At 50.6% G+C, this 27,928-nt stretch overlaps 9 protein-coding genes across 9 annotated transcripts; 4 read left to right on the top strand and 5 right to left on the bottom strand.

The window, feature by feature from the left end:
* Nucleotides 1-1,794: 1,794 nt before the first annotated feature.
* Nucleotides 1,795-3,016, bottom strand: ColSpa_06451 (cyanide hydratase; the record flags this gene model as incomplete). Its single annotated transcript, XM_049272663.1, has 3 exons — nt 1,795-2,768; nt 2,826-2,919; nt 2,969-3,016. 3 exons carry the CDS (start codon nt 3,014-3,016, stop codon nt 1,795-1,797), a joined length of 1,116 nt encoding a protein of 371 aa, XP_049128620.1.
* Nucleotides 3,017-5,030: 2,014 nt separating this feature from the next.
* Nucleotides 5,031-6,251, top strand: ColSpa_06452 (uncharacterized protein; the record flags this gene model as incomplete). Its single annotated transcript, XM_049272664.1, has 1 exon — nt 5,031-6,251. The coding sequence occupies one exon, from the start codon at nt 5,031-5,033 to the stop codon at nt 6,249-6,251; it is 1,221 nt and encodes a 406-aa protein (XP_049128621.1).
* A 2,274-nt stretch (nt 6,252-8,525) lies between these two features.
* ColSpa_06453 (quinate permease) lies at nt 8,526-10,379 on the bottom strand (the record flags this gene model as incomplete). Its single annotated transcript, XM_049272665.1, has 6 exons — nt 8,526-8,632; nt 8,693-8,924; nt 8,979-9,278; nt 9,413-9,566; nt 9,620-10,121; nt 10,187-10,379. 6 exons carry the CDS (start codon nt 10,377-10,379, stop codon nt 8,526-8,528), a joined length of 1,488 nt encoding a protein of 495 aa, XP_049128622.1.
* Nucleotides 10,380-13,839: 3,460 nt separating this feature from the next.
* ColSpa_06454 (uncharacterized protein) lies at nt 13,840-15,073 on the top strand (the record flags this gene model as incomplete). Its single annotated transcript, XM_049272666.1, has 2 exons — nt 13,840-13,926; nt 13,970-15,073. 2 exons carry the CDS (start codon nt 13,840-13,842, stop codon nt 15,071-15,073), a joined length of 1,191 nt encoding a protein of 396 aa, XP_049128623.1.
* A 2,028-nt stretch (nt 15,074-17,101) lies between these two features.
* On the top strand, nt 17,102-17,398 carry ColSpa_06455 (uncharacterized protein; the record flags this gene model as incomplete). The annotated part of the gene is made up of 1 exon (XM_049272667.1): nt 17,102-17,398. The coding sequence occupies one exon, from the start codon at nt 17,102-17,104 to the stop codon at nt 17,396-17,398; it is 297 nt and encodes a 98-aa protein (XP_049128624.1).
* Nucleotides 17,399-17,624: 226 nt separating this feature from the next.
* ColSpa_06456 (beta-glucosidase) lies at nt 17,625-18,544 on the bottom strand (the record flags this gene model as incomplete). The annotated part of the gene is made up of 3 exons (XM_049272668.1): nt 17,625-18,114; nt 18,166-18,458; nt 18,533-18,544. The coding sequence occupies 3 exons, from the start codon at nt 18,542-18,544 to the stop codon at nt 17,625-17,627; spliced, it is 795 nt and encodes a 264-aa protein (XP_049128625.1).
* A 934-nt stretch (nt 18,545-19,478) lies between these two features.
* ColSpa_06457 (homoserine O-acetyltransferase) lies at nt 19,479-20,614 on the bottom strand (the record flags this gene model as incomplete). Its single annotated transcript, XM_049272669.1, has 2 exons — nt 19,479-19,674; nt 19,722-20,614. 2 exons carry the CDS (start codon nt 20,612-20,614, stop codon nt 19,479-19,481), a joined length of 1,089 nt encoding a protein of 362 aa, XP_049128626.1.
* A 3,926-nt stretch (nt 20,615-24,540) lies between these two features.
* On the top strand, nt 24,541-25,648 carry ColSpa_06458 (putative pectate lyase C; the record flags this gene model as incomplete). Its single annotated transcript, XM_049272670.1, has 4 exons — nt 24,541-24,687; nt 24,717-24,846; nt 24,916-25,160; nt 25,223-25,648. The coding sequence occupies 4 exons, from the start codon at nt 24,541-24,543 to the stop codon at nt 25,646-25,648; spliced, it is 948 nt and encodes a 315-aa protein (XP_049128627.1).
* Nucleotides 25,649-26,039: 391 nt separating this feature from the next.
* Nucleotides 26,040-27,657, bottom strand: ColSpa_06459 (bypass of stop codon protein 6; the record flags this gene model as incomplete). Its single annotated transcript, XM_049272671.1, has 4 exons — nt 26,040-26,539; nt 26,602-26,788; nt 26,845-27,246; nt 27,364-27,657. The coding sequence occupies 4 exons, from the start codon at nt 27,655-27,657 to the stop codon at nt 26,040-26,042; spliced, it is 1,383 nt and encodes a 460-aa protein (XP_049128628.1).
* Between the last annotated feature and the right edge of the window lie 271 nt (nt 27,658-27,928).

Here is a 27,928-nt window from a genome sequence, read left to right on the forward strand (position 1 = left end):
GCAGCAATCTTAAGGAAGAATAGTCTGAACTAAGAGGCATTGCAAGATGATCTATTCGAAAGCTTTGGAATAGAAAAGATCTCAGTGCAGACAAGCCTTAATTCTACTTGGTCAGAATCCCAATAACATGAGGGATAACTTCGTAGGTTTCTTCGTCCAAAGGGCGCGCCAAGTCGACTTCAGTCCAAGCCCCAACTTGTTGCAGAGCTCGGCCACTTTGACGACATAGATGACACGAGCCCATCATACGCTCCCAGAAGATATTCGTAAAACCTAAAGATGTGTCAACATCACGCGTGCGTCTTGGAGAAGGGGACTTACGTTGAAATAGCGGGACCATGAGACCACGCTCGGCCTTGACATGCTCGTAGGCATACCACCGGCCGCCTTTCTTCAGATAGCTGTAGAGCAAGCGGATGTTCTTCTCTGGTTCCGGGATGCTGCAGAGGCATTGAACCGTTATGATGCAGTCGACACTGCCTGGATCGATTCGTCTGCCCCAAGCTGCCTCATTCTGCAAATCCTCAATACCAACAGGCACGACCTCGTAGGTATCCTTCAACCCGGCTTCCTCCACGCGCCGCCTCAGCGACGCAGCAGATACTGGGTTCGGCTCGATACCGTAGATCTTTGTCGGGCCGTCACGAGACTCGGCCTTTGCGGCACCGACAATAGTGGCCAGCGCTTCCGTCCACATGCCGCTGCCGGCCCCAATCTCGAGCACGACACCATCGATGGGTTTGCTGGATCCTCGATTTGATACTTTCCCGCCACGGATACGTCCTTCGAGAAGGGGAATGACTCTCCCTTCCCCGCGGGACTTGGATAAAGGACCTACTAAGGCCCAGAACTCGCCGAACCAGGCATCCTTCAGCGCGGACCATGAAACTAGAGTTTGTAAGTCGCCAGCAAGTGCGCGTTTGGCAACGGTGAGGAAGAAGTAGGCGGCAGAGATGGCCATGTAGATCCAAGGGACGACGAAAATGGACAACAGCATCGTGAGACTTATGGAGGTTCGAAAGGGGAAGTGGTAATGCAATGAGAATGGAATTTGATCATAGATGTTGTGGTATGACACCGTTTTAACTGCGATAGCAATTCCGGAAACATTCGCGAATTTTACTAAGCCATACTGAAGCTCGGACACTTTCGCTCCATAGAATAAAGGTAAAAGAACCCAGAGACATCACAGCTTGCCCGTGGTGCCCCCATTCCCCGCATTCTCAAACCCCACGCCGAGGTCTCTGCTGAATGTGTCAATTGCACTGAACACCACGCCTCAAGAGACCGGCCTCCAACTCGGGCCAGTCATGACAGTAATGCGATGGTAGGCTGATGGAATGGAGAGTGTATCTTTTCATTGATGACATCTATACACTGTTAGACTGGATTTTGGAGTGGCTGGCAGTCTGTTTACTGATTGGGCGACGAGGGGCGTCGGCAGGGTCAAGAGGCTATATTGGCGTAGCCTTTTTACCCAGAGTTCACGAATCTACGAGTATACGTAGTCTGAAAACTTGCTTGTTCTATCTGACTGCAATTAGAAGCTACAAAAATGGCTACTAATTCACGTGAACGCCAAGGCAAACGCAGTTCTCCTATTTTTATGTTGAGTGATTGCTTGACCATATCTCATGAGGTGCAAAAGGTCTAGAAATCTCTAGAAGAAGACCGAGTTGAACTGAGATGAGATTTTCTTATATACAATTCGTTCCTATATGCAGCAAACTGCCTGCTGATACAATCAAGAACGCTTAATTATGATCACTTCATGTAAGATTTTGTCCTGGAGGTTCAAAGGTTCTTTGCAGGCTTAACCGCAGGCTCCTTGGCAACACGCTTGCTGATGGCCTCGTGCTCGTGCAGCTCAGGCTTGGAATCCAAGGGACGGTCAAGTCCGAGGCGGTGGTAGGTGCTGTATGAGGCAATGCCGCCCTCGGGATCGGCTTCGGTGACGAGCTCCTTGCGGCGGGTGTCGACTAGCAGACGGATGAGGTCGGGGCGCATGTAGTGGCCGGCAAAGTCAGCGAGGACCTTGGTGAGGTGCGTTTCGTTGAGGTCAATGTCAACAAACATTAGACCGTCAAAGTCCTTGTCGGGCTTGGCTACCAAGCTGCCGTCAGGCTTGTAGATGCGAGCATGACCGTTGTAGACGGAGGGATCGGTCTCGGGCTCAACTCCCTCGGGGGTGTTCTTCTTGAGACCCTCCACCGAAAGGCGCTGGAAGGGAGCGAGAACCCAGGTGCCGGTCTCTATGGCATAGGCAGGGGTGACGAGGTCTGATGCCGGGTCGGCGTAGTTGGTAGCGGGATCAGGGGCGACCTGGCGCTCCTTGCCGGGGTAGACGGGCCAGGCAGCGACGTGGACCTGCTCGCCCTGGGAGACATTGAGGGACTTGAGGAAGGGGTTCATGTTTTCCCAGCAGTTTAGTTGGCCGACGCGACCAATATCGGTCTCGGAAACGGACAGGAAGGTATCGCCTGAGCCATCTCCGTAGACGAGCTTCTCGACGTGGGTGGGCTTGATCTTGCGGCGGTGATTGATAACGGTGCCGGTAGGGTCGATGAGAACCTGGGCCAGGTAGAGCGTGGCGTGGTCGATCTCGGAGAAGCCCATGGAGACGAAGATCTGGTTGTCGCGGGCGGCACGGCGGATGCGACGCATCTCTTCCGAGTCGACTCGGAGAGAGTTCTCGCGGTACTTCTTGAGCATCGGGAGAGATTGCAAGTAGGTGACCTTCCACATCCAATAGGGGTAACCGGGAATCCCTGAAAAAGGTCAGGATGCTGAGTGGGCTGTATTCGAGGGAAGAAGATGTGACTTACAGACTTCGGGGAAGGCAACCAGCTTGCAGCCGGCTTGGCCAGCCTCATTGATGAAGTTGATGGTTTTCTGGACACCGCCTTCAAGGTCGAACCACTGATGAGATTAGCAACGCAAGAAAAGACATAAGGGGTGAATTACTTACACCAGGTTCGGAGGTGACAGCGGCGGCCTTGTATTTGGTGATGGGCATGTTTGCGGTGATGGGCTTGAGGGAAGTTGGAGTTCTTAAACCGAATATGTGAACAAGTCTTGAGGCCTTATTATAGATCTTGTATGAGTGTGATGCTCTGAAGAAAGATGAGCCAAGTTTGGAAAAGTACTGGGTGTCTTTATATGCATTCTCTCTCCTTGACTCCTTGTGGTTGACAACAAACGTTAGGTCGGTGGTAACGGGATTTGGAGAATGTTTTGCTGTCAGTCTGTTGACATTTGAAAACGGTCAATGCAGACGGACCCTACTGTCGAAAAACTTCAAAGGCCGCCTGTGTCATAGTTGGTAATACAGACGAGATGCAGTCAGACTCTGAATGAGCAAGTCCTGGACCCATCATTGTGTCGTATGGTTCGTTAATAACTTTGTGTGGCGTGATTAGACTTCGAGGGTGCGGAGTGCAGAGAAAATACATGGCCGGAATCCTACGGATGGGCCAGTATTGCGGGTAACAGCAATGTCAATAGCGTATGAAATCGAACCAGAACAGCTCCAGAGAGGATAGTTACGAGAGGTGCGAGCTTCGTCCGGAGTTACAATCATAAGCCAAAAGCCGCGCCCGAAAGTGGCATGTTGTTTGTGACGTAAACACCGACCGACTGCCGTCTTTCTCCGGTCCGCCCAGGCGAGATCTATGGGTTTCCATAATTTGGTTCCCGTGCTCCCGGCGGGGAATTCAACATGCAGCCCCCGGGTCAATGCCGGAGGTGGACCCCGGGATCTGGGGTTGACATGGATTCAAATCCCGGGGGGCAAACACCTACATGGTCTGATATTCGGGAACCGTCGGCCCCGGAGTTGGGATGGAAAGTCTTGAATAATACGCGAGAGTATGACTGCCTTTGATATTGGTACTAAAGGGGGGACGGTCCTGCTCCAGGAGAGTGATGATGGCAACCTCACAGGGAGATTGTTTTACAACGTCCTGCAGCTTAGGGTTGCACAGTTCAATCCAAGACGCCGCACCTCACTTCCGGTGCAGTTTGCCGTATTCAATTTGGCTGCGAACGGACCAAGAGAGCTCCGTACAGTGGCGGTGGCCACATAGAAGCTTGAGTCTCCAAGTTCGCGAAAGTGATCGCATGCTCGCTCGAATCGTATTAGAGCGATTCGCAGCGAGATGAGAGTAATCACTAACACGGGAAGGGTGCAGAAAAGGCCGGATTCTTACATCCTCGCAACTTGGGACATGATGAACTGGCACGAACTCGGATGTGGCAACACGTTGCACGTCTCATCTCTACTTATGGTACTCGGATGATTGCCACCTGGAGTGGAATGGCGCCAGTCCACCATAAGATGCGATTGCAGTAGTGATCCGCACCACCACCTTCGCAGCAGCAGTCAAAGAATCTGCTTTTCCATCCTAGCGCCTTCACCAACGGGTTCTTCAACACCATTATCAAGCTATTGCCACCACAATCTCAACTCTTTCCTGCCGGTATTGCCACCATTAAAATCTTTGGATGGATGGGTTTGCTGCCATGACATTTGGCCTTGTCTGGACGAGTACAAACAGCCAGCACGGCGGCTTGTGAGATGGAGTAACTGTAAGGGTCCGGACATGCAGATTGGCTGGGTTTGTTTGCAGGAGAGGGCCGCTGTGGGGCCGGTGACGGGTACCAGCACAGACCTGCCTACAGGGATTTCTTATAACAGCATTCTCAAAGCAGCCGCCCTCAACCTAACGTTATCTGAAGAAGCCGCTCGTGTGGCTGCTCAGACATCACGTGGGCGAGGCTCCAACTTGCAGCTCGGGAAGGTACGATCATTCCCCGAGCCATTGGAAGTTACGACTTCGGGCTGGGTTTTCTCCGCAACCCGGACTTGCAAACAGGCAGGAACCAATAAACCTCGCTTTATCCCCTCCCGCTCATTGCTTCATCCAACTAGGCACCCAATTACACATTCCCTGGATGGAATTTGTTCAGAGACGACACCAATACACAAGACTGCTCTGAGAGACACTCATTCAACCCAAAATACCTTCGCAATGGAGCACCCCGCTCGCTCGTTCAACGCCCTTCCCAGGCCCAATACCACCCCGACTGGCTTGCCCAACCGCTGGGTCTTCGGCATCCGCCACGTCCCACTCAATCCGCCTGGAGATCTTGTCGTGGCGGTTCATCCCCCGAGCCGCTACATCGTCCAAGGCGGTCCAGGACAAATCTTGTCGCTGCCTAGCGCCTCTGCCAAGGCAAAAGCTCTGGTGCCGCTACTTCTCGACGCTTTCATCCACGGTCACAAAAGCCCGGGGGGAGCACAGACCGATGATCCTCAGCCGTTTGCTCCCTGGGCGTGGAGTGTTGACGATCCGGAGCTGGCGGCTGCGATCGAGGACGAACTGAGGCTTCTTGGTGTCAACGATGCCCTCCACAGTGTTGAAGGGTGTTCTGTCGAGGAAAAGAAGATTTTGGATGAGACCTGGCTCAAGTTTCTCGACAAGTTGGTCGGCATGTTTCCTGCCACCTCTTCGCCATTGACTGTCCCACCGGGCGACGACTCGAAATGCCACGGCTGTGGATTGGACCGCGGAGACTTCCCGGCGCCCCTGAAGATGTGCTCGGCGTGCAAACAGGCATGGTATCATTCGCAGGACTGCCAGCGCCAGCACTGGAAACAGCACAAGAAGACCTGTCTCGCCAACCGCTCGGGCCCCAGCGCTTCTCCGCATTCAACCGCCGGCGCTGCTGGGTCTGCTGGTACCAAATCGGATGCCTACACGTACTACAACCAGTTCGCACGCAGCTCCCCCGACGCTCAGTCGTTGCTGCGGTCTCTACATCTTGACCCAGCCTCGGCCGAGGGTACGGCCAAGCCACTCCGACACCTTGTTATCACTGGCCTGGACAGTCCGGAAAACATGAAGCGACTCTTTGGGCCGAACGCGCTTGACATTATGAAAGAAGACCACGAGAGTGCCCGCCTCGAAGTCTTCTTGGACCCTCCCCGCGGCTCTCCGAGCTACAAAATGAGCTCATACGACGACTGCTCCGCCCTTCATCGATCGATGCGGCCGCCCACCGAGGTCGAGCAGCAGAAACTGCAAGAATTGCGGGACATGCAGCAACTCATCCGACAGAAGGTGGGGGTGGGAAAGTCGCCCTCCAAGGGTGACATGCAGAGTATCTTGACGTCTTTTGGACCGAACTGGCCCACCAAACTGCAACTCTACATGCTCGCAGTCAACACCATGGACCAAGGTGTCAACTAACCCTTGAGCTATATATGCAGGGACTGGATTCGGAGTTGTAGGAGTGACTGTTCTGGTGACCTGTATCATGTTAATATAGCAATGACCGGCGTCTAATGGGCCCCTTCAATTGAGGGGGTTGGTATGAAGAGTGGCATGCGTCCCTGTTGTAGCATACGTGAGTCTAGTCCTCCTGGTGGGAGCTCACTTCGTGCTGTCTGCTCCATTTGAGTAGATAGGGGTCCTATCACCCCGCCAGCATGGCTCGCTCAGCTGCTCACTCGCCTATTTTCCTCTTGTCCGGGCAGGTCAACTCGGTTGACCCGCTTGAAAAGCAATTCAAATTGATCAAGTTGCTGAGTTCAAAGCGTGATATGGCAACTAAGAACGTGAATAACCGTATCCAATTGAAGAAAGCCATGTGGTTGACAGCGTGTGGATGTGATGTGATTGTGTGCATGGACTTCCTTTCAGCTCCTCACCGAGTTTCTGCTAATCACTACCTTCTGGTCTTGTCTTCTGTGACTAAAGTGAGAGTGACGTTCCTCTTGCTTTTTCCGCAGAAATTCCGATTCAAAGGAAGGCGACTTGTTCCCCAACAAACATCAGGCAAGAGGTCACCTGCACCACAGCACTAGGGAAAGGCAAACCCAAGTCACTGGCTTCCATGGTTTCTCATACAAGATGGGGAAATAGCCTCTAATGTGGTGAAGTACAGCCTACTCCTGCGCTGTCACCAAATCGGATCGTCTGACTTCACCAGTGGCAGACTACCGGCAGTCCGTCTTCATATTGCAACATCACACATGCAATTTTTCTTGACCGACCCTCACAAATATTGTTACTACGACCAGAGATTATCATCGAGTAGCCCCTGATCTGGGTAAAATGCTTACTGATACTGCGCGCAACATGCGCATTAATTCCATTCAGGGGGAACTCCAGAAGATCCGGGACGAGATCAACCGAATCCGCGATCTCATACCAGGCGAAGATTTTGCTACCTTCGTTGCCGAGATACCAATATCGAATGATCCCGATTGGGATCTCCTTGAGACTCCTCCGAGCGACGGCTGGATTGCTTGGGCTGCATGGGATGATCCTGAAGACTTGATTACCGAATCCGACATGCTCCTCGCTCCAGTGGATACGAAGGTTAGCTTAAAAGAGGTTGCGAGGCAGCTTCTTCCAAACGATAAATCACTCGACAATATAGACTCGAGAGACGATCAATCAGATTCCAATAGCCTCGCAAGGCTGGTTGAGAAGTTCGGGTTCGACACAAACCACGCCAACGAGGATGACAGTAGTCGAAAATTAAGCCCTGTGCACAGAACGCCCGAATATTTCGCCCAGCACACAAACCAGCCGAGAAACGGCTTTGGAACAACAACAGGCAAATCAGAAGTAACGCCAAATGTCACACTTGAGCCTCAATCAAACGTCGATTCGGCCTTTCCTCAAATGCCACGCTCCACATGGCGCACCGTCGAAAAGTCTTCTACAAAGTTACCACTTGACTCTCAAACTAGCAATAGGGTGAACGCTAGTGATGGGGAGGATACGTGTCCAAACAGAGCATCAGAAGTAGTCCAGTATAAGTCTCTTCACGTTGTCGTCCAGGACCAACCTCCAACCCAATGCTCTTTAGACGAATCGAAGACCCAAGACAAGGAGTATTTCCTTCGCCAGTGGCATGAGCTGACATGTATACTTTCATTGTTCAACCTGCTGCAGTGTCAGGAAAAGTGCCTGATACGAGCGAGCAAATGGCGCACTGAAAAATATCAACTGAGGAGACGGAAAGCCGTTGAGCATCCTTTAAGACAGAGCGTCACAATTGAGGACTACAAAGCAAGTCAGGGGAAGATTCGGGAGAGAGAACCCTCCGATAGAAGGATAGTGTGGTAAGTTGGTTGATAACGACTGGAATGAGTTGTATCATTGGTGCTGCATGGTGCGATTGGCAAGGAACGGGGGGTCGCTTTCTATAGAAATTGGGCGCGTGCATCAGCGGTGCCTACGGTGCTACTACTACTATGACTGCTACTATAGACTAGATACAGTCGGCAATGGAAACCAATAAGCAGTAGATGAGCAAAACTCTTGTAGTCAATCTTGGGCTTGAGCATTTACAATTCAAGAATTGCATATAGTGCATCATTCCTGAGCACTCGGCCCTTGTAAAGATTTTCACTGTGACGGATAACCTCTCTCTTGACACTACATGTCCTAGTATTCATTGCAAGCTTGATAGTGCCGCGTCTAGTCTTGCTGTTGCATCATTTTCACTTGCTATTTCTCTTGGTAAATGTCCTGAAGAACTCGAGTGGCATGATGGCCCTCGCTCTGCTTTCCCAAAGAATTTTCGACATCACTTCCGAGAATCTTTCTGGAGAACACTAAAGATTTCGTTAGCCACCGAATAAAATCTGCCACGGCTGTAGTGTCAAGTCGCTCACCTGCGTCCATCTCTTCGAGTGACTTGCCCTTCGTCTCCGTGATGAAGAACCATACAAACACTACGAGGGTCCAGTTGAAAATACAGAACATGAGGAATGTCTTCCAGCCAAGATTCTGGACTGCGTGAGGTGTAGCTTGGGAGAAGACAAAGTTGAAGAGCCACTGCGTCGAGGTTCCGATTGCTATACCGGCTTCGCGGATGCGAGACGGGAAGATCTCGCCCATGTACACCTGTGGCATGGTTAGTTGAGGGTTTCCGCGTCGAGGGAGAGAGTCAAAACCCACCCAGGGCGCAGGGCCCCAAGATATGTTGTACGACATGGCCTCGAGGTAAATCATCGTCATCGAGGCAATGGCTGTCGAAGTCAAGCCCTGGTCCACTGACTTGGGTGGGTGTGTGGCAGTCAGACAGGCGATTATAAGCATGTAAGTGCCCATCAGGAATGCTCCGCCAAGAAGCGAGCCGCGTCGGCCGATGCGCTCTACAAGAAACAGGAGGTAGAAAAGACACGATACGACTTTGACCAACCCGAAAAAGCCTGTGATAAGGAGGTTGTTCTGTCCAGCGCCGACAGCCGCAAAAACCTGAGGGGCATCTGTTGAGTTAAGAGTCAGTGGCGTTTCTATGAGGACGAGTATAAATGCGGCCTAATTCTTACAGTATGCCAAAAGAGTGTTGCCAGTAAGTTGGACGCCTAGATATCAGATTAATAATGAACAAGTTTGGCAGCCATGTTAGGCTGGAACTTGCCAATTTGGAGAGCAATGATAAGAAAGATACGGTATCGGTTGATGGGCTCGTTCAGCTCTTTCCACGTAAGCCCTTCCTTCTGATTTTGTTCTTCCTCAACACTAGCCATGATCTCGGCAAACCTGGGAGAGTTGTCAGCACTATGGTCGTTTTGGAGTTAGTGGAGCCTTCATACTCTTCCTCAACCTCAGGCGTGTGTTCGCCGCCGCGAACCCATATAAGTGAATGCAGAGCTTCCTCTCTCCGACCTGTCTTGGCCAACCATCGCGCACTCTCTTTGCACAGCAACGTTCCTAGCCCAAGAATCGCACCGGGCACAAGCTGCAGGACAACAGGAATTTGCCATTGTAACGTCGACGCTTTGACGTGCTTGCTGACGCCGTAGTCGACGAAATACGAAGTCATGACGCCCATTGTGACAAAGAACTGAAACATGCTGCCGAGCATGCCGCGGATGTTCTTGGGCGCCATCTCAGCCGAGTACATGGGAATTACAACCGTGGCCATACCGACACCAACGCCGCTGACGACGCGGGCGACATAAAACGCAGCAAGTGAGTGCGTGTTGATGGTTTGGACGATGGCGCCGATGCAGAATATGACAGAGGCAAGGATGATTGACCACCGGCGGCCAAATTTCGCGGTGAACGGCCAGATGAAAAAGCAGGAGAAAAAGGCTGACGTTGGCAGCTCACGTTGGCTGGCTCCGGATCTTTTGGTTTGGAAATTCCTGGTGTCATACCACCTGCTTGTAACAGACTCGTCGAGTTGGAGCCAACGCTGGCCTTTTGAGCTGGACCGTAACGAAAGTCTTTCTGGAAGCCCTCAAAGGTGAGGATGCCGCCAATGATTCCGGTATCATAGGCGAATAGTAAGGACCCGATGCAGCAGAGTGCCCCAAGGTAGAAAGCTCGAAATGTCCCAAGTCGTGACATGATCAATGCTGAGACTATGTCTCTGTGAAAGCAACAAAATAAATCACAAGTTGGTGTGAGACGCTGTCCAACTAAAGTTCTTTCTTGGGAATGAAGACGTAAGTAACAAGATGGCAGCTTACTGACTGACCCCCATTATTCAGCAGGCTATATCGAGACATCCAATGGTTGCGTCGCGGGGCCCAATGGTGCAGTCGAGAACCGCAACCTCTCGGGCCATTCTTCAGAGTCTTTTAAGCACGCAATTTGAACCTTGCTCGAAAAGCTGGGATCAGCCGTTGTCATCCAACACGATCCCTTCTTTTCTCTTTGCAATGCTGAGATAGCTGCTAGTAATCGGTCGGTTGACTGAATCAAGTTTGATCCAACGGCTGAAGGATCTCCACATGCCCCTTTGGGATGCCGGACCGACTACCGAAAGGTTCGGAACGAAGTGGGGTACTGTAGCAGCAAGACTTGATAGTGCCGCGTATACGTCCCCGACCATCCTCCGGCAAAGCGTCTTTGGATAGCTCATACCGGATATCGTCAGCGCATCCCATTCGGGATCAACCATCAGGTAATTGCTACACCAAAGGAGGGGCTCTGTGCAAGGACAGAGTGCAGCCTTGGATGAGCCTCGCTGCGGATTTTGGACTTTCCTAGGGCTTGGACAGATGCACCTTTCCCCTACTAATCAAATGTACTAAGGGACCTCGGCATCTCTCGATTTACGTGCTTAAGCATCGAACTTTGCCATTGAACACTTCATTTTGACTTACTATTAGTGACGACCGCTCAACATGACGATCGCCAGACCCAACATCGTCTTCATCATGGCTGATGACCATGCCGCCAAAGCCATTAGTGCATACGTGGCTGGCATCAATTACACCCCCAACATCGACCGGCTAGCGATGGAGGGTATGAAGTTCAATCATTGTTATGTTACCAACTCAATTTGCACGCCGTCACGGGCGGCCATTCTGACCGGAACTCACAATCATGTCAACGGCGTCATGACATTGAACGACAACATCAACAAGCATCTGCCCAACGTCGCGAAGCATCTAAGGACTGGCGGATACAGCACAGCAATGGTCGGGAAATGGCATCTAGGTGAAGGCAGAGCACACGAGCCGACCGGCTTTGATTACTGGTCCGTCCTTCCAGGACAGGGAGATTACTGGGACCCCGAGTTTATTGACGCGACTGGAAGGAATGCAGAGGAAGGCTACGTTACCGACGTAATCACCGACAAATGCCTGGACTGGATCTCGGAGACAAAGGATACGGGGAAGCCCTTTTTCCTCATGTGCCACCACAAGGCGCCGCATCGTTCATGAGAATGTGACGAAAAGCACAAGAATCTCTACACCGACCCGATCCGAGTCCCTGAGACCTACGACGACGACTATAAGAACCGCGCCAAGGCAGCGAAGGTGGCAAAGATGAGAGTGGCTGAAGATATGACATATCAAGACCTAGGGCTCGTGCAGCCGGACGGCGGGAAGAGAGTCGGCGAGAGGGTGGTGCAGGAGTCCGGGTCGGCGCAGCGCAAAGTCCCAGTTGATGCCAAAAGACTGATTGACAAGGAAAATGGGACAGTTTTCACCTTCAAGAGTAAGGATGACCTTGCTCACTTCAAGTTTCAGAGGTATATGCAGCGATACCTCCGTGTTATTCAGTCTGTCGACGACAATGTTGGACGCATGTTGAACTACCTCGAAGACAATGGTTTGGCGGAAAACACCATCGTGATCTATACCTCTGGTCAAGGCTTCTTCCTTGGCGAGCACGGTTGGTTCGACAAACGGTTCATGTACGAAGAGTCCTTTCAGATGCCGTTTGGCATCCGTTACCCTGCGGCGATTGCCAAAGGCTCAACCTGCAACGACATCATCTGCAACGTTGACTTTGCGCCAACATTCCTCGACTTTGCTAACCTTCCAATGCCGAGTTACATGCAAGGGGTGTCTTTCAGAGAGTTGCTACAGGGCAAGACGCCATCGAACTGGCAGCAGATCGCCTACCACAGATACTGGATGCACAACGACATCATCCATCACGCTTATGCACACTATGGTGTCAGGGATCAAAGATACAAGTTGATCTATTGGTACAATGAGCCGTTAGATGTCGAGGGCGCAAGGCCAGGTGGTCAGAAGGACAAGGAGTGGGAACTGTTTGACTGCGAGACAGACCCCTTGGAGCTGTTCAATGTCTACAACGACTCAGGCTATGCAGAAGTTGTGAAGCATATGACGAGGTTGCTTGAGCTGAAGATGGAACAGACTGGGGATGAACCAGTTCATCCAAGAGATCCAAGGGACAGTCTTGTAAGAGGGTCGATTGAGTTGGCCAGTAAACTGTGAGACGACTAGACTGAACTGTTGGGCCGCCACACAAACTATTTACAATTTTAACGATGTGTCGAGCGAGGGTCCTAGAGGAACATTGTCGGACATCGGAATTTCTATCCGTCCAACGTTAGTAGATAGCCCGATCTATACTCACGTCCGAAATTGAGCTGCTTGTTATACACTTATTTCAATTGTTTTTGGCTTAGTTTTGGCCCGTAGTAACCACCGCAGCCAGATGCGAGTTCAATTACGCGACAGTAAAGATGATGAATTTACCAACGGTGTTGCTTGTGGTAAGAAACCATTTACAGAACTGTGATCGAACGGGAATGACCGGACATGGCGGGGAAGATATGTGCAAGGTCTTTTGATGGGGTTCAGCCGTTGGATGGTTCGCCCAGCCCCGCAACTATCTGGCCCAGCAAGACCCAACCTAGATGTCGTTAACCTTCCCACTTCTGGCTTCATAGCAAACTAACTTGAGTAGGCAAGGTGCCTTTCTCTCCGCGTTCGCTTCTGTCAAGAATATCCACACAATCAGCCAAAGATTCGGTACTAAGGGAAGGGGAAGTCATATGGGGGATGCAAGAACCCTCTTCCATTATTTACCCTGCTTTAGGAAATCTTTCAAATAACTCTCCTGACGCATGCATACCGACCTTCATCGCAAAAACTAGCCTCTACTGACAGCCATCACTCGAAACCAATAGGTAGATTGGTTGAGTTGCGGCACTAGCTGCAACATGAGCCGGGGAGCGGGGATGATGCGCCAGGATACCATCGTTTCAAAGAAGAGATGATGGATTCGTTCATTGGTTGCTTCGAAGCTGGCCCAAGCACGACACGTCCGACATGTTGCCAATGCCGATGGCGCAAGGTAAGCGATTCCGTCAAGCGCGTGATGCTAGGTATTGCTGGGGATCCAGTCATGGTGAACATTGCATATTGACGTGACTCAAGGTTCGATGTGATGGCGGCTTTGACCGATCTTGTGGGACGTGCGCTCGTCTTGGCCTCGAGTGTTCCTATTCAACCGGTGTGGAAGCCGGGAAGGCTTCAGTCTTGAGTCATCGACAACCGATTTCAGACAAACCCCAACGCTTGCGAGACACGAGAGCATGCAGACCCTGCCGAGAAAAGAAGGTTCGCTGCTCAGGAACTTCGCCGCAGTGCACGAATTGCAAACGTCATGGTCGAGAATGCGCGTACACAACTCCTGCGCGCATAGTGCCAGCCCCTTCTCCACAGAGCACCTACACGGATGGAGACGAGGTTTTTGAGACTGAGATTGGCCAGTATCTCCCCGCCTCCGTTAAAAGTTTCTTCGAAAAGGTCTATCCACTCCCATCCCATGCGTTCTTGCATCCTGAGACGACTAGGGAACGCTGCCGTGAGGGGAAGATCGACCCGGCATTGGGGCATGCCATCTGTGCTTTGGCGACCCTTCACTCCGGTTCCGATTTCCAGATCCGCGACAGAGCAGCGGCTTGGGTTCAGACGGTGGAGCAAAGAATATGGCAGCACCTGGAGAACCCTACTATCCCGCGCCTGCAGGCTCTGTTGCTTGTCATTCGTTACCAGATGGAGACGTGGAAGTTTCAGAGGGCTTTCATGCTTACAGCTACCGCGGCTCGCTTTGCGGCAGCTTTGCGCTTGAATCACGAGCGGCCTGATTTAGACTTCGTTGCACAGGAGGTGCGTCGGCGAATCATGTGGTCCCTCAAGGTCACGGAACGATACTTCTCAGTCGGACTGCCCGAGTTTGAAGCATGCCCTATCGAGACGATATACCTGCAGTTTCCGCGTGTAGTCTTTGCGGCAGTTGACGCCGCATACGTCGCGTCATCTGAACAAAGCTGCTTGCTGCACGCCACCGCCATTATACAGATTCTGACGAATTTGAATCAATACAGCACCAGTCATCTTCTCTTGGAATTTGATGCAGCCATTTGCGCCTATCATGCAACCAGGCTCTTACTGTTCATCTCTCAGTCAGGGAGGGTCCCAGACTGCCCGTCTCCAGAGTTCGCCGTAAGCCGTGCTGCTCTATGCCTTGCTGCACTCAAGCGCTTCTTCCCTTCATCAGCATTGGCCAAGCCTATCATAGACGACATGGAACGCTTGACAAAAGGCCATGCACCACAGGAGAGCGGTATCGGTGGAATCTCTTCACCTGATTTCCAGGAGGGAAGTAGAAAATTGGACGAGCAACTCCCAGATGCAGCAAAGGCAAGACAGAGGTTAGCAATCCACAGCCTGCTGAGACAGGCAGATTTTACCGACGAGGACGACGGAGATGGATACTCGTCCTCTCTGTCTCATGCTGGTTTGTCTCCTGTCCTGACGAGATAGACTTCGTGAATTTAGTAGTAATGAACAAGTCAATGTCACCGGCGATTTAAGCTAGTCATCGCAGCGGTTGAATTTGTGGGCGGCCTTTTCGATCACGCTGCTCATAAGACTCAGGAGAAAATGATGTACTAAGGTCCTTTACTTCACTGACTACTGTTCTAACAACGGCCACCTACTATTAGACCAGTAACTCATCACCACGCAGGTAGGTATCAAGACTCCCTCGCAGTAACGTTCAAGTGACAAATTATGGATATTTAGCAAACTCAGATTAATGGCGACGTCTAGAGAAAGTGGGATATCATGTATTCATGTGGCAAATATGGAGATTTGGCACGCCTACGGTGTACAATGCATGGTCGGCGTGGTATATGAGCTCGAATTGTTAAAATACCCCCTCCAGGCCACCAAGAACGTAGTTACTCAACTGCATTTAGACTTTAGCAACCTCACACAAGTGAATTAAACAAGTGGATACATATCATTCTCAGCCCCTCCAGTCTGTAACTTTTCTTCGTTTCAGCTCGTCTTGAGGCGTCCCCGTTCTTTGGTTCCACAAAATGGGCTGTCTCAAGTGCCGTGTTGCAATGACTCAACCAATACTATCGACATTATAGATAGATTGTATATAGATATGTAAGTTGAGATTTTCATAAGACATAAGATGAACAAGTACGGACTCGAATCCCGTTATAGATGATAGTATTGGCTCAACTCATTGCACCATAGTTCCTCTTCCTGAAGATTACAACTACCATTCTTCATATTACCCAAATAACCCCCTTCTCATTAAAGCTCCCGAAAAATGAAGTTCTGCACCATAATCTTCTTAGTAACTTCTGTCGCCGCTGTTGCTCTTGACACCGGTGTTCCTCCCGAGCTCAGTCAGCCCGGCCGCCGAGGCGTCGACTGCGGTGCCTGTGATAGACTGAACTTCTGCCCTGGCAAGCCTAACAACAACGTGGAATGCGAACTAGATGGTTGCTGTAAAAGTTAAACTATCAGCTGGGTTAAGCTTCTAGAGGAAAAGGCCACCAAATTTGTGTATCTGCCTTCCAAATGTTACATATAAAAGTCACTAATATCAGTAGCATTTATTATGTATCAGACTCTTTATAGTTAGCGGATTTGTTAAAATCCATGGCAAGAACTCTGGATTCCGGGTTTCCAAATGATCTTGGTGTCTCTATATTGGTAGACTTCTGGTGGTCTCGTAGAAATCTGGTAAATTGCACAAACTAGAATTAGAACCATTACTTATGTGGCATTAAGTTAATGTGACATTCAGATTCTGAAGATCCTCAGTTTTGGAGCTACTTCCGATCCAGAAGTTGTACAGTCCTAGCTCAACATGCCACTCCCCATCAACGAAATATCCCAATTCGTCAATTGGAATATTGAAGTCGACTTGCTTAGACTCTCCCACTGTGTCATCGACCTTTTTGAAGCGGATTAACTTCATAACAGGAAATTCAATTTGGGTGTACTCCGGTCTGTAGTAGGGCTGTACCCACCTCCTTTCCTGAAACGCTTCCTGTGTTTGTTACCGTAGCGGCCACGGTCAATAGGCTGTTTTTTTCACACAGTTTGGCGGTGCTATTGTTGATTGTGTGACATCTTAATGATACCGCTGAGATGGTGAAAGTAGTGTAACTCATACCAAAACCGAATCTGATGGATGCATCGCGCGTCAGTTCCGGCAAGTGCCAGTCGAACTCAGTTGCAGTGCCAAAACCACCTTCATCGTCGGGAGGGAAAGTAATCGTAGGCAACGGGGAAAGCACCCTGAGCTTCGGGAAACGTTATGGTCAGCTTGCCGCTGGGATTGACGTCGCCAAACAGAATCTCCACAAGAGAGTCAGCTGTGAATTCTCCTGCAAGCCATGTGTGTAGAATTGCTTCCGAGCGCTTGGTCGAGTTGTTGAGTAAGAAGGTCTGGCCACCGCTGAGGACTAGAATGGTTGGCACACCAGCATCAAGAACCGCGTCCAAAAGTTGTTGCTGCAGGCCAGGAAAACCCAAATCGGGATGGCTGAATCCTTCTCCGTCGGTTCGATGCAACGATTCGTACGAGTTGTCAAAGAAACCCCAACCAGAACCGAGGACCACTACGGCCAAGCCAACTTCCTTTGCCACAAAAACGGCCTCATCAATACCCGAGCTATCATTTGTATCCAAGGTGTCAACCCCGGCAACGAATTTTACATTCTCAGCACCAAGTTCTTGCTCGAGGCTACGGCGGAAAGTGTTACCATAAGTCGGTTCAGCTGCGTTGTTTGCGGCGTATTGCCCGGTGTTGAGAATATCGGCACAAGGGACCAATAACGCGATTCAAGACACTTTGCCTCGTTGAATAGGAAGCGTGCTTTTGTTCTGGATAAGCACAATTGCCTCACGTGAGATATTCCTGTTGACCTCAAGATGCTTTTCATTTCGCAAAGTCGCGTTGAGGTTCTCGATTGAAGGGAGTGGCAGATCAAAGGTGCCGGTGGCGAACTTGATCTCAAGAATTGCTCTGGTAGATTCGTCAATCAAACTTGCAATTTCGGGGTCATTTACCGAGTTTATGGATTGGAAAGACAGATGGAGGTCGTGGAGACAGCTCGTGTTCCAGGCCGCCGCGAAGGGCCTTCAGACCAGCATCTGAGAAGGACTTGGCAACCTTGGATTGCGTGTACATGTTCCGGATGGAGCCGGCATCGGACATAATTAGCCCTTTGAAGCCTAGCAAGTCTCGAAGGGTCTTCTTGTTGAGATATTTGTTCATAGACATGGGGATCTGGTCGATGCTTGCGTAGGAAACCATTAGGGACATAGGGCTGGACTCCTTTAAAGCTTTGGCGTAAGGAGCGCCAATGTCGTTTAAAAGGTGGTTCAAACCTCCTTGCATGCTGGCCGTGTTGACGCCGCCGTTACTAGACCCATAAACCCAGTGCTTAATTGTTGTGGCGACTTTGACAAAACCGTTCTCGTCCTTCTCCTGCATCTTGTTGATGTAGTGTGTGGCAAACTCGCAAACAATGTACGGATCTTCGCCAAACCTGTTCAGCCTGATTAATATGAGCCCAAACTAATTGCGCTGAATTGCTGACATCTCGCCATTCCGACCATTTCTGGGATTCTTCGCAAGGTCAACCTCAGGCGACAAGACCCAATGAGTGCCCATAGCAACATTCTCGTCTCGAATAGCGGCAACAGCTTGCTCGTAGAGCGGAATGTTCCACGTTGAGCCCATTGAAATTGACCCAGGGAACAGGGTGCCACCGGATATCATTAGTCCGTTGACAGAGTCCGCAATGGTGATATACGGAATGCCAAGTCTCCTGCTCTTGATCTGCTCTGCTCGGACTTTGTTCGCAATGGGCAACAAGTCCTGAGCATAATTCTGAGGTGCCCCAAATCTTGATATGATTTAGTAAAAGAGTCCTTGGAAAGTGATCTAGGAGGGTGTAGCCGTACCGATCTGTCCATTTTGTGTCTTTCGAATCTCCTCGAATGAAGTCTCGTTATATAACACCTTGCCACTCACAGTCTCCGCGAGTCTTCGGATACCACCCAACTGGCCTACGTTCTCCTCCCAGGTCATAAGTCGAAGTAGGTCATCGGCTCGTTCTTTGGGAGAGAGTGTTGGGTCCGGATATGCCGAGCCGTTGGCCGCAGAAATAACAGCGGCAAGGCCAAAAGCAGGACATAATGCCACAGCGAAAAATGAGGCTACTGCTTTGACTATCCTGACTTCAAGCTTCTCCAATATCCAGAACAACGCATTGAAGTTCAGGTATCTGTGAGTAGACAACCACGTCGATCGGTTTTATCATCAGGCTCATTTGAAGTTTATACCCATCGTTGCTTAAGCATGTCAGTGGTGTCAATTCCCTGCCGGTATAGTAGCCAGAATGAGCGGTTTACCTATCGGGGTTGTTCTCTCAGCTTGAAAAGCAGGACTAGACCAACACTCCCCACTTAGTCGGTCAGGGCTCCGAGAGTGTAACATCGGATGTCGGCCGGCAGTCTCAAACGGGGAAAGTCCAATAGAGATTATCCCAGCTAGTCCCGCTTATACCATACTATAGAGATGCTGTCATCGCGCTCGGAAATCAGCAACTCCATCAATATTGTCCATCGATATCTCTCATCATCGACCGGTTACTAACGGGTCTCAAACTTATTTCCGGCTGACGTTTATCATAGCACTTCGTCTAAAGCACTGGTGATTTACCACTGTTTCCACCCCCAGATATCGGACCAGCCTAACGAGCAACGCATATTTTCTAATCGCTTACTGCTCCTCGACATACTTATTTCGTCCAATGCTCTTCTGAGACAAGTTTAGTACGAGTGACAATTTAGTTAATTCTGATCTACTAATAAGCGTAATAGCCTAGAGTTGCGATATGTTCTACTTTCAACGGATCGGAAGCGCCCCAGAATCTCTCCGTGGTGCCGAGGAAAAGATTTCTTTCAGCTTGTCATCCAACCACTTGACATCGTCGAAGTTCCCCGGAGGACCTCCGGCCCAATGTCCCCAGATAGATGGGAAGACCGCCAATTCACCAACACCCTCAGTCATGCACTCGACCTCAATTTCGGAATCCTCGGGGCTGGAACTTTTAGTAATGGTATAATAAAGTCACCGCGGATGACTTACGGAAAGTAGAGATCAGTCTTAGAAGGCAGCACCAAAGTTTTTGCCTTGATGCTCGCCATGGCCTTCTTGAAATCACCATTGTAGGGTTCCTGCTTGCTCACATCGGCGCTTTGCCACGTATGAATCATGACAAGGAGGTTTTCGGGGTCCTTGCTTAGAGCCCATTTCTCCCAGAAGCTCTGGAGAAATTCTTCAAGGTCTTGGGATTTGTAGTGCTCCTTGTAGACTTCTTGTCGGTAAAATGCTTGGGAGAAGCCCCATCCAGCATACCCACGACCAAATGCCTTCAGGCCGGTTTGCCTTTCCTCATCTGACCATACTCTAATAGACTTGTCGTCGGCGGCTGCAATGCAACCCTTGCTACTCCCAGCCGAGCTGATCTTCTTCGCAGCAAGGAGAGCTGACTTGACTCCTTCTAAGAAGACTTGGTTATGTAAAGCGCACTTGGCTGCACCGCAGAAAGGCACGCAGATGTCCATGATGTCAGGGTATTGTGTCGCCCATTGATATGACTGAGCAGCGCCCATAGACCACCCCAGAACTGCTCTCAGATGCTTGATTTTGAGTTCTTCGGTAACGAGCTGATGCTGTGCGCGCACGTTATCGTAGAAAGAAACGTTAGGGAACGGGTTGACATCGGAGTTGGATGGACTAATGGACTGCCCATTGCCGAAAAGCGCAGGAATGATGATGAAGTACTTTGACGGGTTAAGAGTCTTGTCATCTCCGACTAGCCACTCGTTGTCCGCAATGGCACCGGAGAACCACGTGGGATAGACGACAGCTGGCAGGGAAGGTTCGCCGAAGGTCTTGTAGGTAATCCAAGCTCCAGGCAAGGTTTCGCCGTTCTGGAGCTTGAAGTCACCGAGCACGAATTTCTTGGTATCAGTCATGGCAGGCGAGGACGTATTCTTCTGTCGAGTGTCAGAACTGTGCTGAGGTGCAAGTTTAAAGGCTTTTCGTAATAGAAAATGGGCTTGTGGTTGATCGCGGAAGAGGGGAACTCCACATCCGCCGAGATAACGACGCCCTTATCTTCGTCGTCACCATCATGCCGCCGGCCACATACACCTAAGTCCCAAACCCCGCACTTTAGTAGGCAGCTTGGTGGCTTTCTGTTGGGGCTTTGATAAGCCAAAAGTCTATGAGCTATTAATTTAGCATGAACTGGTGGCGCCACACTCCGCTGTCCATGGGGCATTCACCTCCCGCACCCGCTCAGTTTGCAATGGCTGCTTTTATTTGTTACCGCTTACAGTGGGTGGAGTAAGTAGCAGGCGAATGTGAGTGGGTGGGCAAAGGCTCATTACGACTTCCAAGATTCATGGTAACGGTTTCTGCGTTTTAGGGACCTGCTTATAATTTGTAAGAGGACTTAGTCTAACCCCCCTGGGATCAACAAGCCCTTGTAGCAGAAGATCAGTTTGCCTCGGTTGCATCCCGACTCGATCCCCAATAGGCTGGCTTTACTTCCTGAACGTTCAATAAGCATAGGTACGAAAGGGCACGAGATGTTGCACTCATGCCACATGTTCTGACTAGAGTCGCTATTAACTAGAAATCAACGTCAGTCTACCCTCGTGCGGGGTAGAACCAATGAGGGCATACGGTTCCATTTGAGTTGGCTAATGAATAATAGCCAAGTTCTCTCACACTTCTATTCTTTCTATATTTGAGTCATACCAGAGGTGCTGGCCTTCCAATTGTTTACACAAGCCACGTCAAACCTCGGTGAAAGATAGAGCGGAGTGGAATGAGAAGATGGAAAAAAAACATGGAATTGATGGTGAAGGGGGCGAGAGTGTAGGTAGAGACCGGTACGAGACCTGCACTTGGACCCATCACTAGGACTACTGAAAAAAGAGGAGTAAAACTTCCAGCGGAAACATAAAGTAGGTTTCAAAGCAATCTCTGGAAACAGTCGTACATGTTGAGGTTCTTTGGTATTTATCACTGGTGACTGGTGACCCATTTCATGCTTGCAAATGATAGAATGATTGGTCAATGTCAAGGATTACCCGACCTGCCATCTGATCTATCTAACGCTTCATAGATTGAGCCAGAACATGGCGACCAAGGTGGTTAGTTACTTTGAGCGGGAGGCAGTTACCTTATCACCTTGTTGTCATAATGTCGAAGTCCTGCTGCTGGTAACTTAGTTATCTTTTCCGGGCCATAGCGCCATATTCTATGATAGACAATGAAATCACATACTAGAGAAAGTGGGTACAAATGAATAGCGCATGGTCGTTCTTGTGTGCGATGAGCAGTGGGCCTAGTCTTTGACCGAGTGGGCAATCCAGTTCCAATGGAGGAAATTTCTGTCACATAATAGATGAAGCCAAGAACTCTCTTACTCCCATGAACTTCCGACTGACTCGAAATGAGGGCGAAGCAGTTGAGTCGAGCTTTCAGTCTCCGAGTGTTTTCGGTCATCTGATGTCTCTCGGCGATGCAGGACAAGACTCTAGGGAAAGAAGGTGCTGTTGTTATTGGTGGGTTTCACTCAAGCTTATTATTTCAAGATCAATCGATGCGGAGTCGGTACCTGGAGCAGTTGGACACGGTCAGCTCATGCTAGCCAGCAAAGCGTTGCGTGCCAGGCGAGCGGGATATGAAATGCCTGCAATAGCTGGCAGCTATTAACCTTCCTTCTATGTTTAAGGTGCCTCTCGGTTGTGTTTCCGTATGGCTCTCTAGCGAAGATGACTATTTGTCCCATTCGTGCAAAATTTTCAGCCGTGAAGATCACCGCTCACTCGGGCGATATGAGGTAGGAGGGGCGGGATTAGAACCAGTTGCATCGTCGTTGAAAGACTGGGAACAGGCGCATGTTTGAAATGCAAATGTGCACGAATGCTGAAGGATTAGACGGCAATTCTACCATCGCGGGCCGCTTCGGTATTAGACCTGCAGCTGTACGAACCAGAACGTGCATGAAAAAGCTGGGGGAAGCTGGGGTACATCGTCGGTTGTCTTCAGCTGCAGCAACGCCCACGTCATGACAACGTCGTCCCCGTGTTTTATTGATCTTTGCAGCAGAGGAGCTTATTACACATACACATGGCCTTGCGTGACTTTGAAATCTTATCATCTGTCAGGTCTCCTGCTCTCCGCTTCCAAGGATAATCTGTCGGTACTATATTGGTTCTCCTTTAGTAAGATTATCTTCGAATATGAGCCGTTGAATAGTGAGGCACAAGGCTCCTGTGTAGTAGCGCGCCAAGGCCGAATGAATATAAGCCTCTCGAGGCAATCGCCTCGATTGGACTGGTGAGAGGCGAGCATGCCACAGAACCCAGATTCAATGGGCGAAGCACAGCGTGCCGGTAATTGTACTCCTGCTCTTACGCAAGGCAAGAAGATGCAGAGGTGAAAGTGGGCAGTGAAACCACGCGGGGATTGGAAAGAAAAGTTTGCGAGTACAGGATGCCAATGTTTAGAGGCTTGGCGGTCTATCCCCTTTTAATAGTGCAACGTGCCAAGGTTGCGGGTAGATGCAAAGGTCAATCACCGCCCCTCTCATTTTGTCTCTGACGGCTTTGTTGTCGTACAGTACAAGAGCTTAGTGTTAATCGCCCACCATCGTCCAACGAGCAACAGGGAATTCAAGTGTAGAGACTGTTTGGCGTTTCCGTTGCGCTTCAGTTCAGAACTATCAGTGCGAAAGAAAACATCAAAGGCACGAATATACCAGAATTCTGCAAAAAAAACATGCATAGCTGATTTCGTCCTATCATAGCCAGGAATTTCTTCTAACCGTTCAATAGTCTTCCAGATGCCCACTCCATAGATCAGCAACGGGTCTGCTTAGAAAGGTGGCAACTCCTACCGGGCTTGCACGGCGGTGGTCGCGTTTGAATTATTCCTCCAACAGCCGGTCCTCGCTCATATATACCAAATCTTGGCGTTCATCTATCTCTGGTGTGCCGCGCGCAAAATTTACTTGGGCTCATGACTTGAAACACATGAGATGGCAATACTAGCGCAGGGCCACACCTTCGGCGTTGCTTGCACGCTGTTCGGATGGGGCCCGATAGGTTCATTTATTCTTTCTAGGGTGATTTTAGCTAGTCACTAGCAACGGCAGCCGACTGAGCCTATTGCCGACCCTTGCACAACCCCAATCAATTTCAAGATTGCCATCCAGAGTGCTGTAGACTGCGTGTTTGCCCCGCATAACAGAGTTGCTCTGCAAGATCCGCCTGCTCGCCCATAGTGCTCTTTTTGGAAGTGAAGCCATGCCCAGTCACCTGGTTCAGGTATCCTGGTCGACTTAGGATGGACAAGACGTGATCCTCATTCACTCGCGCCGGTCCTGTCGACGTAAAGGCCTTCTTAGGGCCAATCACACTTCTTTGTGTCTGACTATGGCTAGAGTTCCGTCCACGGACTTTTTTTCCTGAGTGCCTGGCACCCTGGAATGAATTCGAGGTTACCCTGGCTCTTGCATATGGCGAAATAAACGAGGGCTTGGATGGTAACAGAGGCTACATGGAGTTGGGAATGCCCGACCATGTACACTAGCTGTCAGCGTGGGGTCGCCTGCCTTGCACTTTCGAGCATCACGAATGACACCATCTACTCAAACTAAGAAGCCAAGGCTCGAAGTCCATTCGCCTATATAAGCCATCGCCATCGACACATCAGGTCACCAGCCCTTCCCATTTCCCATCGCGCATCCTCAGTCTTTCATTCTTTCTTCTGCCCATCCCGTTACTTCCAACTTCGGTAGTGCTAGTCACCTGCTTTCCACTTTTACATCTCATTCTATCTGAACCCCACGCTCATCAAACAACGACTTCCAACAACCATCAAGATGAAGTTCTCCGCTGTTGCATTCATGGCCGCTGTGGCCGCGGCTTCCCCTACCAACATTATCAATGCCCGCAACGAGCTTGCTCTCCGACAGGCCGCCGAGGCTTGCAACATTGGTTACTGTACCAGAATGGCGGTACTACTGGTGGTGCGGGCGGTTCCAGCGTCACTGTCAAGACTGTCGACGAACTCATCGCCGCCGCCAAGCGGACAGGCCCCCTTACCATCGTTGTCTCTGGCGCCATTTCCGGCAGCGCCAAGGTACGCGTCTCTTCCGACAAAACCATTATCGGAGAGAAGGGAAGCTGTAAGTAGATCCGGGCCTACCGTGGGGTATACAACCATGAAAATAGTACAATACTGACTGACCCCTTAGCCCTGACCAATGTCGGTCTGTATGTCCGCCAGGTCAAGAACGTCATCATCCGCAACCTGAAGATTGGTGGTGTAAAGGCCTCCAACGGAGATGCGATCGGCATCGACGAGTCCACAAACGTCTGGGTTGATCACTGCGACCTTTCTGGCGACCTGAGCGGAGGCAAGGACGACCTTGATGGTCTTCTTGACGTTTCCCACGGCGCTGACTGGATTACCGTCTCCAACGTCTACTTCCACGACCACGTAAGGCCTCTGTCCATTTCATCTGCTCTCTATCGCGGATAACAACTAACACATGCACTTAGTGGAAGGGATCTTTGGTCGGTCACTCCGACAGCAATGGCGGCGAGGACAAAGGCAAGCTCCATGTCACTTACGCCAACAACCACTGGTTCAACATCAACTCCCGTACTCCCCTCGTTCGCTTCGGTACCGTCCACGTGGTCAACTCATACTACAACAAGCTCCTCCTTACCGGTGTCAATACCCGCATGGGTGCTCAGGTCCTTGTCCAGAGCACTGCCTTTGCCAACAGCCCTGCCGAGGCTATCTTCTTCGCCGACTCCAAGGAAACCGGCTACGCCGTTGCCGAGGATGTTGACCTTGGCGGCTCCAAGAACTCTGCCCCTAAGGGAACCCTTACCTCTGCCTCGCTCCCCTACAAGATCGCTGCCATCGGTTCCAGCAAGGTTGCCAGCACCATTCCTGGCACCGCTGGCCAAAAGTTGTAGCGAGCGTACTGGAACCAGATGATGTGGTTAACTCAATATTTCTTTGTACATACTTGACTCAGTATATATGAGTGGTGACGATGGCATGTTGACATGCACCTTTACCGTATACATATTATGGGGCCGAATGTTTCTCCACTGCTGGAATCTTTGGATGCATTGTATATAAATTTGACGTCTATTATCGAGCCCTAACAAGCTTATCTCGACTGGCTTCTACACTGCTCATGTAATTACGAATTTGGAGCAGTGACCATGACATGGCTGCAATATTGGGTTGAATGCAACATTCTTGAAACTTTCTCGTGCCACCTGTAAGGTCTGATGATGCAGTGATAGCCAGACAGATGAACCGAGTGTGATCTTCTATTTACAAGGCGGGAATGGTACCTTACTCACCCTTTTGGATCCGGGGAAAGCAAAGCCATACAATGGCAACCACAGCAATAAGGGATAAGACGATGGGCTGGAGCACCGTAACGCCCTTGCTGGTCGCAATGGCACCAATGATGAACGGGAACACCGTTCCACCGGTGCCGCCAATGGCCATAGCGAAGCCGATTGCACTGACATGAATATGTTTCGGAAGAAGTTTGGCCGTCATCATGACAGCCCCGGGGAACATCGGTCCTAAGAAGAACCCGAGAAACGCAACAGCAATAGCTGAGACAATGAACTGTGGTACCAGCCAAAAGAGAAGCTGGAGAGCGATGCAGATGACCAGGTAGATACTGATGCAAAGCCTTTCCCCAAATCTCTCGGTTACAAAGCCCAGACATGCCCGACCAAGAGCCTGTCCTGCCCAGAAGCCTGTGGCAGAAACACCAGAGGCATAGGCAGACGCCTTGCGGACACGAAGCATAAAGGTGACAATCCAACCACCAAGACCAACTAAAGACGGTGTTAGGCATGTGTGGAAAGAGGTGAATTTCCTAGCCGTTGCCAAAACATACCTTCGACACCCATGTAGGCGAAGAAAAAAATGGAGCAAAGCCAGGTAACTTTGGACTTGAGTGCGACTCGAGTGCCAGCGCCTCCTTGGCCCTCGTTTTCGTGTGCGTGTTCTGCGCGGTACACAGCACCCGTCTTTGGCCAGAACGTGACGACAAGGCCAACGAACTCAAGAACAGACGCGCCAATCTGCAGGATCGTCAGAATCACTGTGCACATCAAGTTTTTATGAATTTTCGACTCACCATGAAATAGTAATAGTTGTACCATGGTAACTGAGCAGTGACTACCATCGACGTGGCAATCAATGGGGAAATGAGGGCGCCCACAGAGTAAAAGGAGTGAAGGAATCCTTGGATCGTGTTGGCCTTATCCATGGCGCCGATCCACGCACAGAAGCAAGCATCAGTCAATCCGTTACCAAAGCCGCTGACTATGTTGGCCACCACGAGCACTGGATAGGGAGGGTGCAGGGCGAGAACAACGTAAGTGACGATGTGACACAGCGGAGCCATGATAGCGACTCCTCGTTGGCCGAACTTCTGGTGGATTCTAGCATTGGTAAAAGCTGCAACTGAGTAGCCGGCGAAAGGCGTCAGGAAGATGAGTGAGACAATGGTGTAGCTTAGGTCGTAGTAGGTTTCGAGCTGTCCACGGCTAAGGATGGCTGGCAAGCTTTCAAGGCAAAACGACGGAACTTACGTATGGAATCAAGGCCTATGTTGTGAGTACGTGTTCCTGATGCAGGGGGCTGGAGAACCTACACCAACTGCCGCATCATTCATGCCAGCAATAATGAAGGAGAAGAAGGCGAACCCCAACCTGCCAATGTTGCCCTTGGGTGAGTTCCACCGCTCGACAGTCCCGTAGGCGTGCGGCGGAGGATTATCCTCTGGAACATCTGCCGATTGACGTTCCTCAGGGCCATTCCGCTTCTGTGGAATATCTCCGAGTGATCGGCCATGACTGGAACTCACACGACCAAGCTCGTAAGCTTCTGGCCCAAGATGCTTGTGTTGCTGCGTCTCGGAACGCGTCTCAATGGCAGTCTGCGACATGCTGACTGTGATAAAATCAAGAGCGGTGTTATCGATGGAGTTTATCCAAGGAAACCAAACAGGGTCGTTAAAGCGATGAGATGCTCTAGACTAATCCAGCATCGGCAGAAGGTGCAAATATGGCGGTCTTAAGTGGCGCGCCGGCGAGGTGGGCGGAGCGGGGGAATGACGGGAACCTTTGCCCCGACAATTGCCCGGCCGACCTAGGGTCTCATTCAGAGTCTGACGCGGAGCGCTAGCGGAGTATCGCTCAAGTACTCAGGTAGTATAA

Source organism: Colletotrichum spaethianum (genome assembly GCF_022836535.1).
Source record: "Colletotrichum spaethianum MAFF 239500 DNA, contig15, whole genome shotgun sequence".
Classification (NCBI taxonomy): domain Eukaryota; kingdom Fungi; phylum Ascomycota; class Sordariomycetes; order Glomerellales; family Glomerellaceae; genus Colletotrichum; species Colletotrichum spaethianum.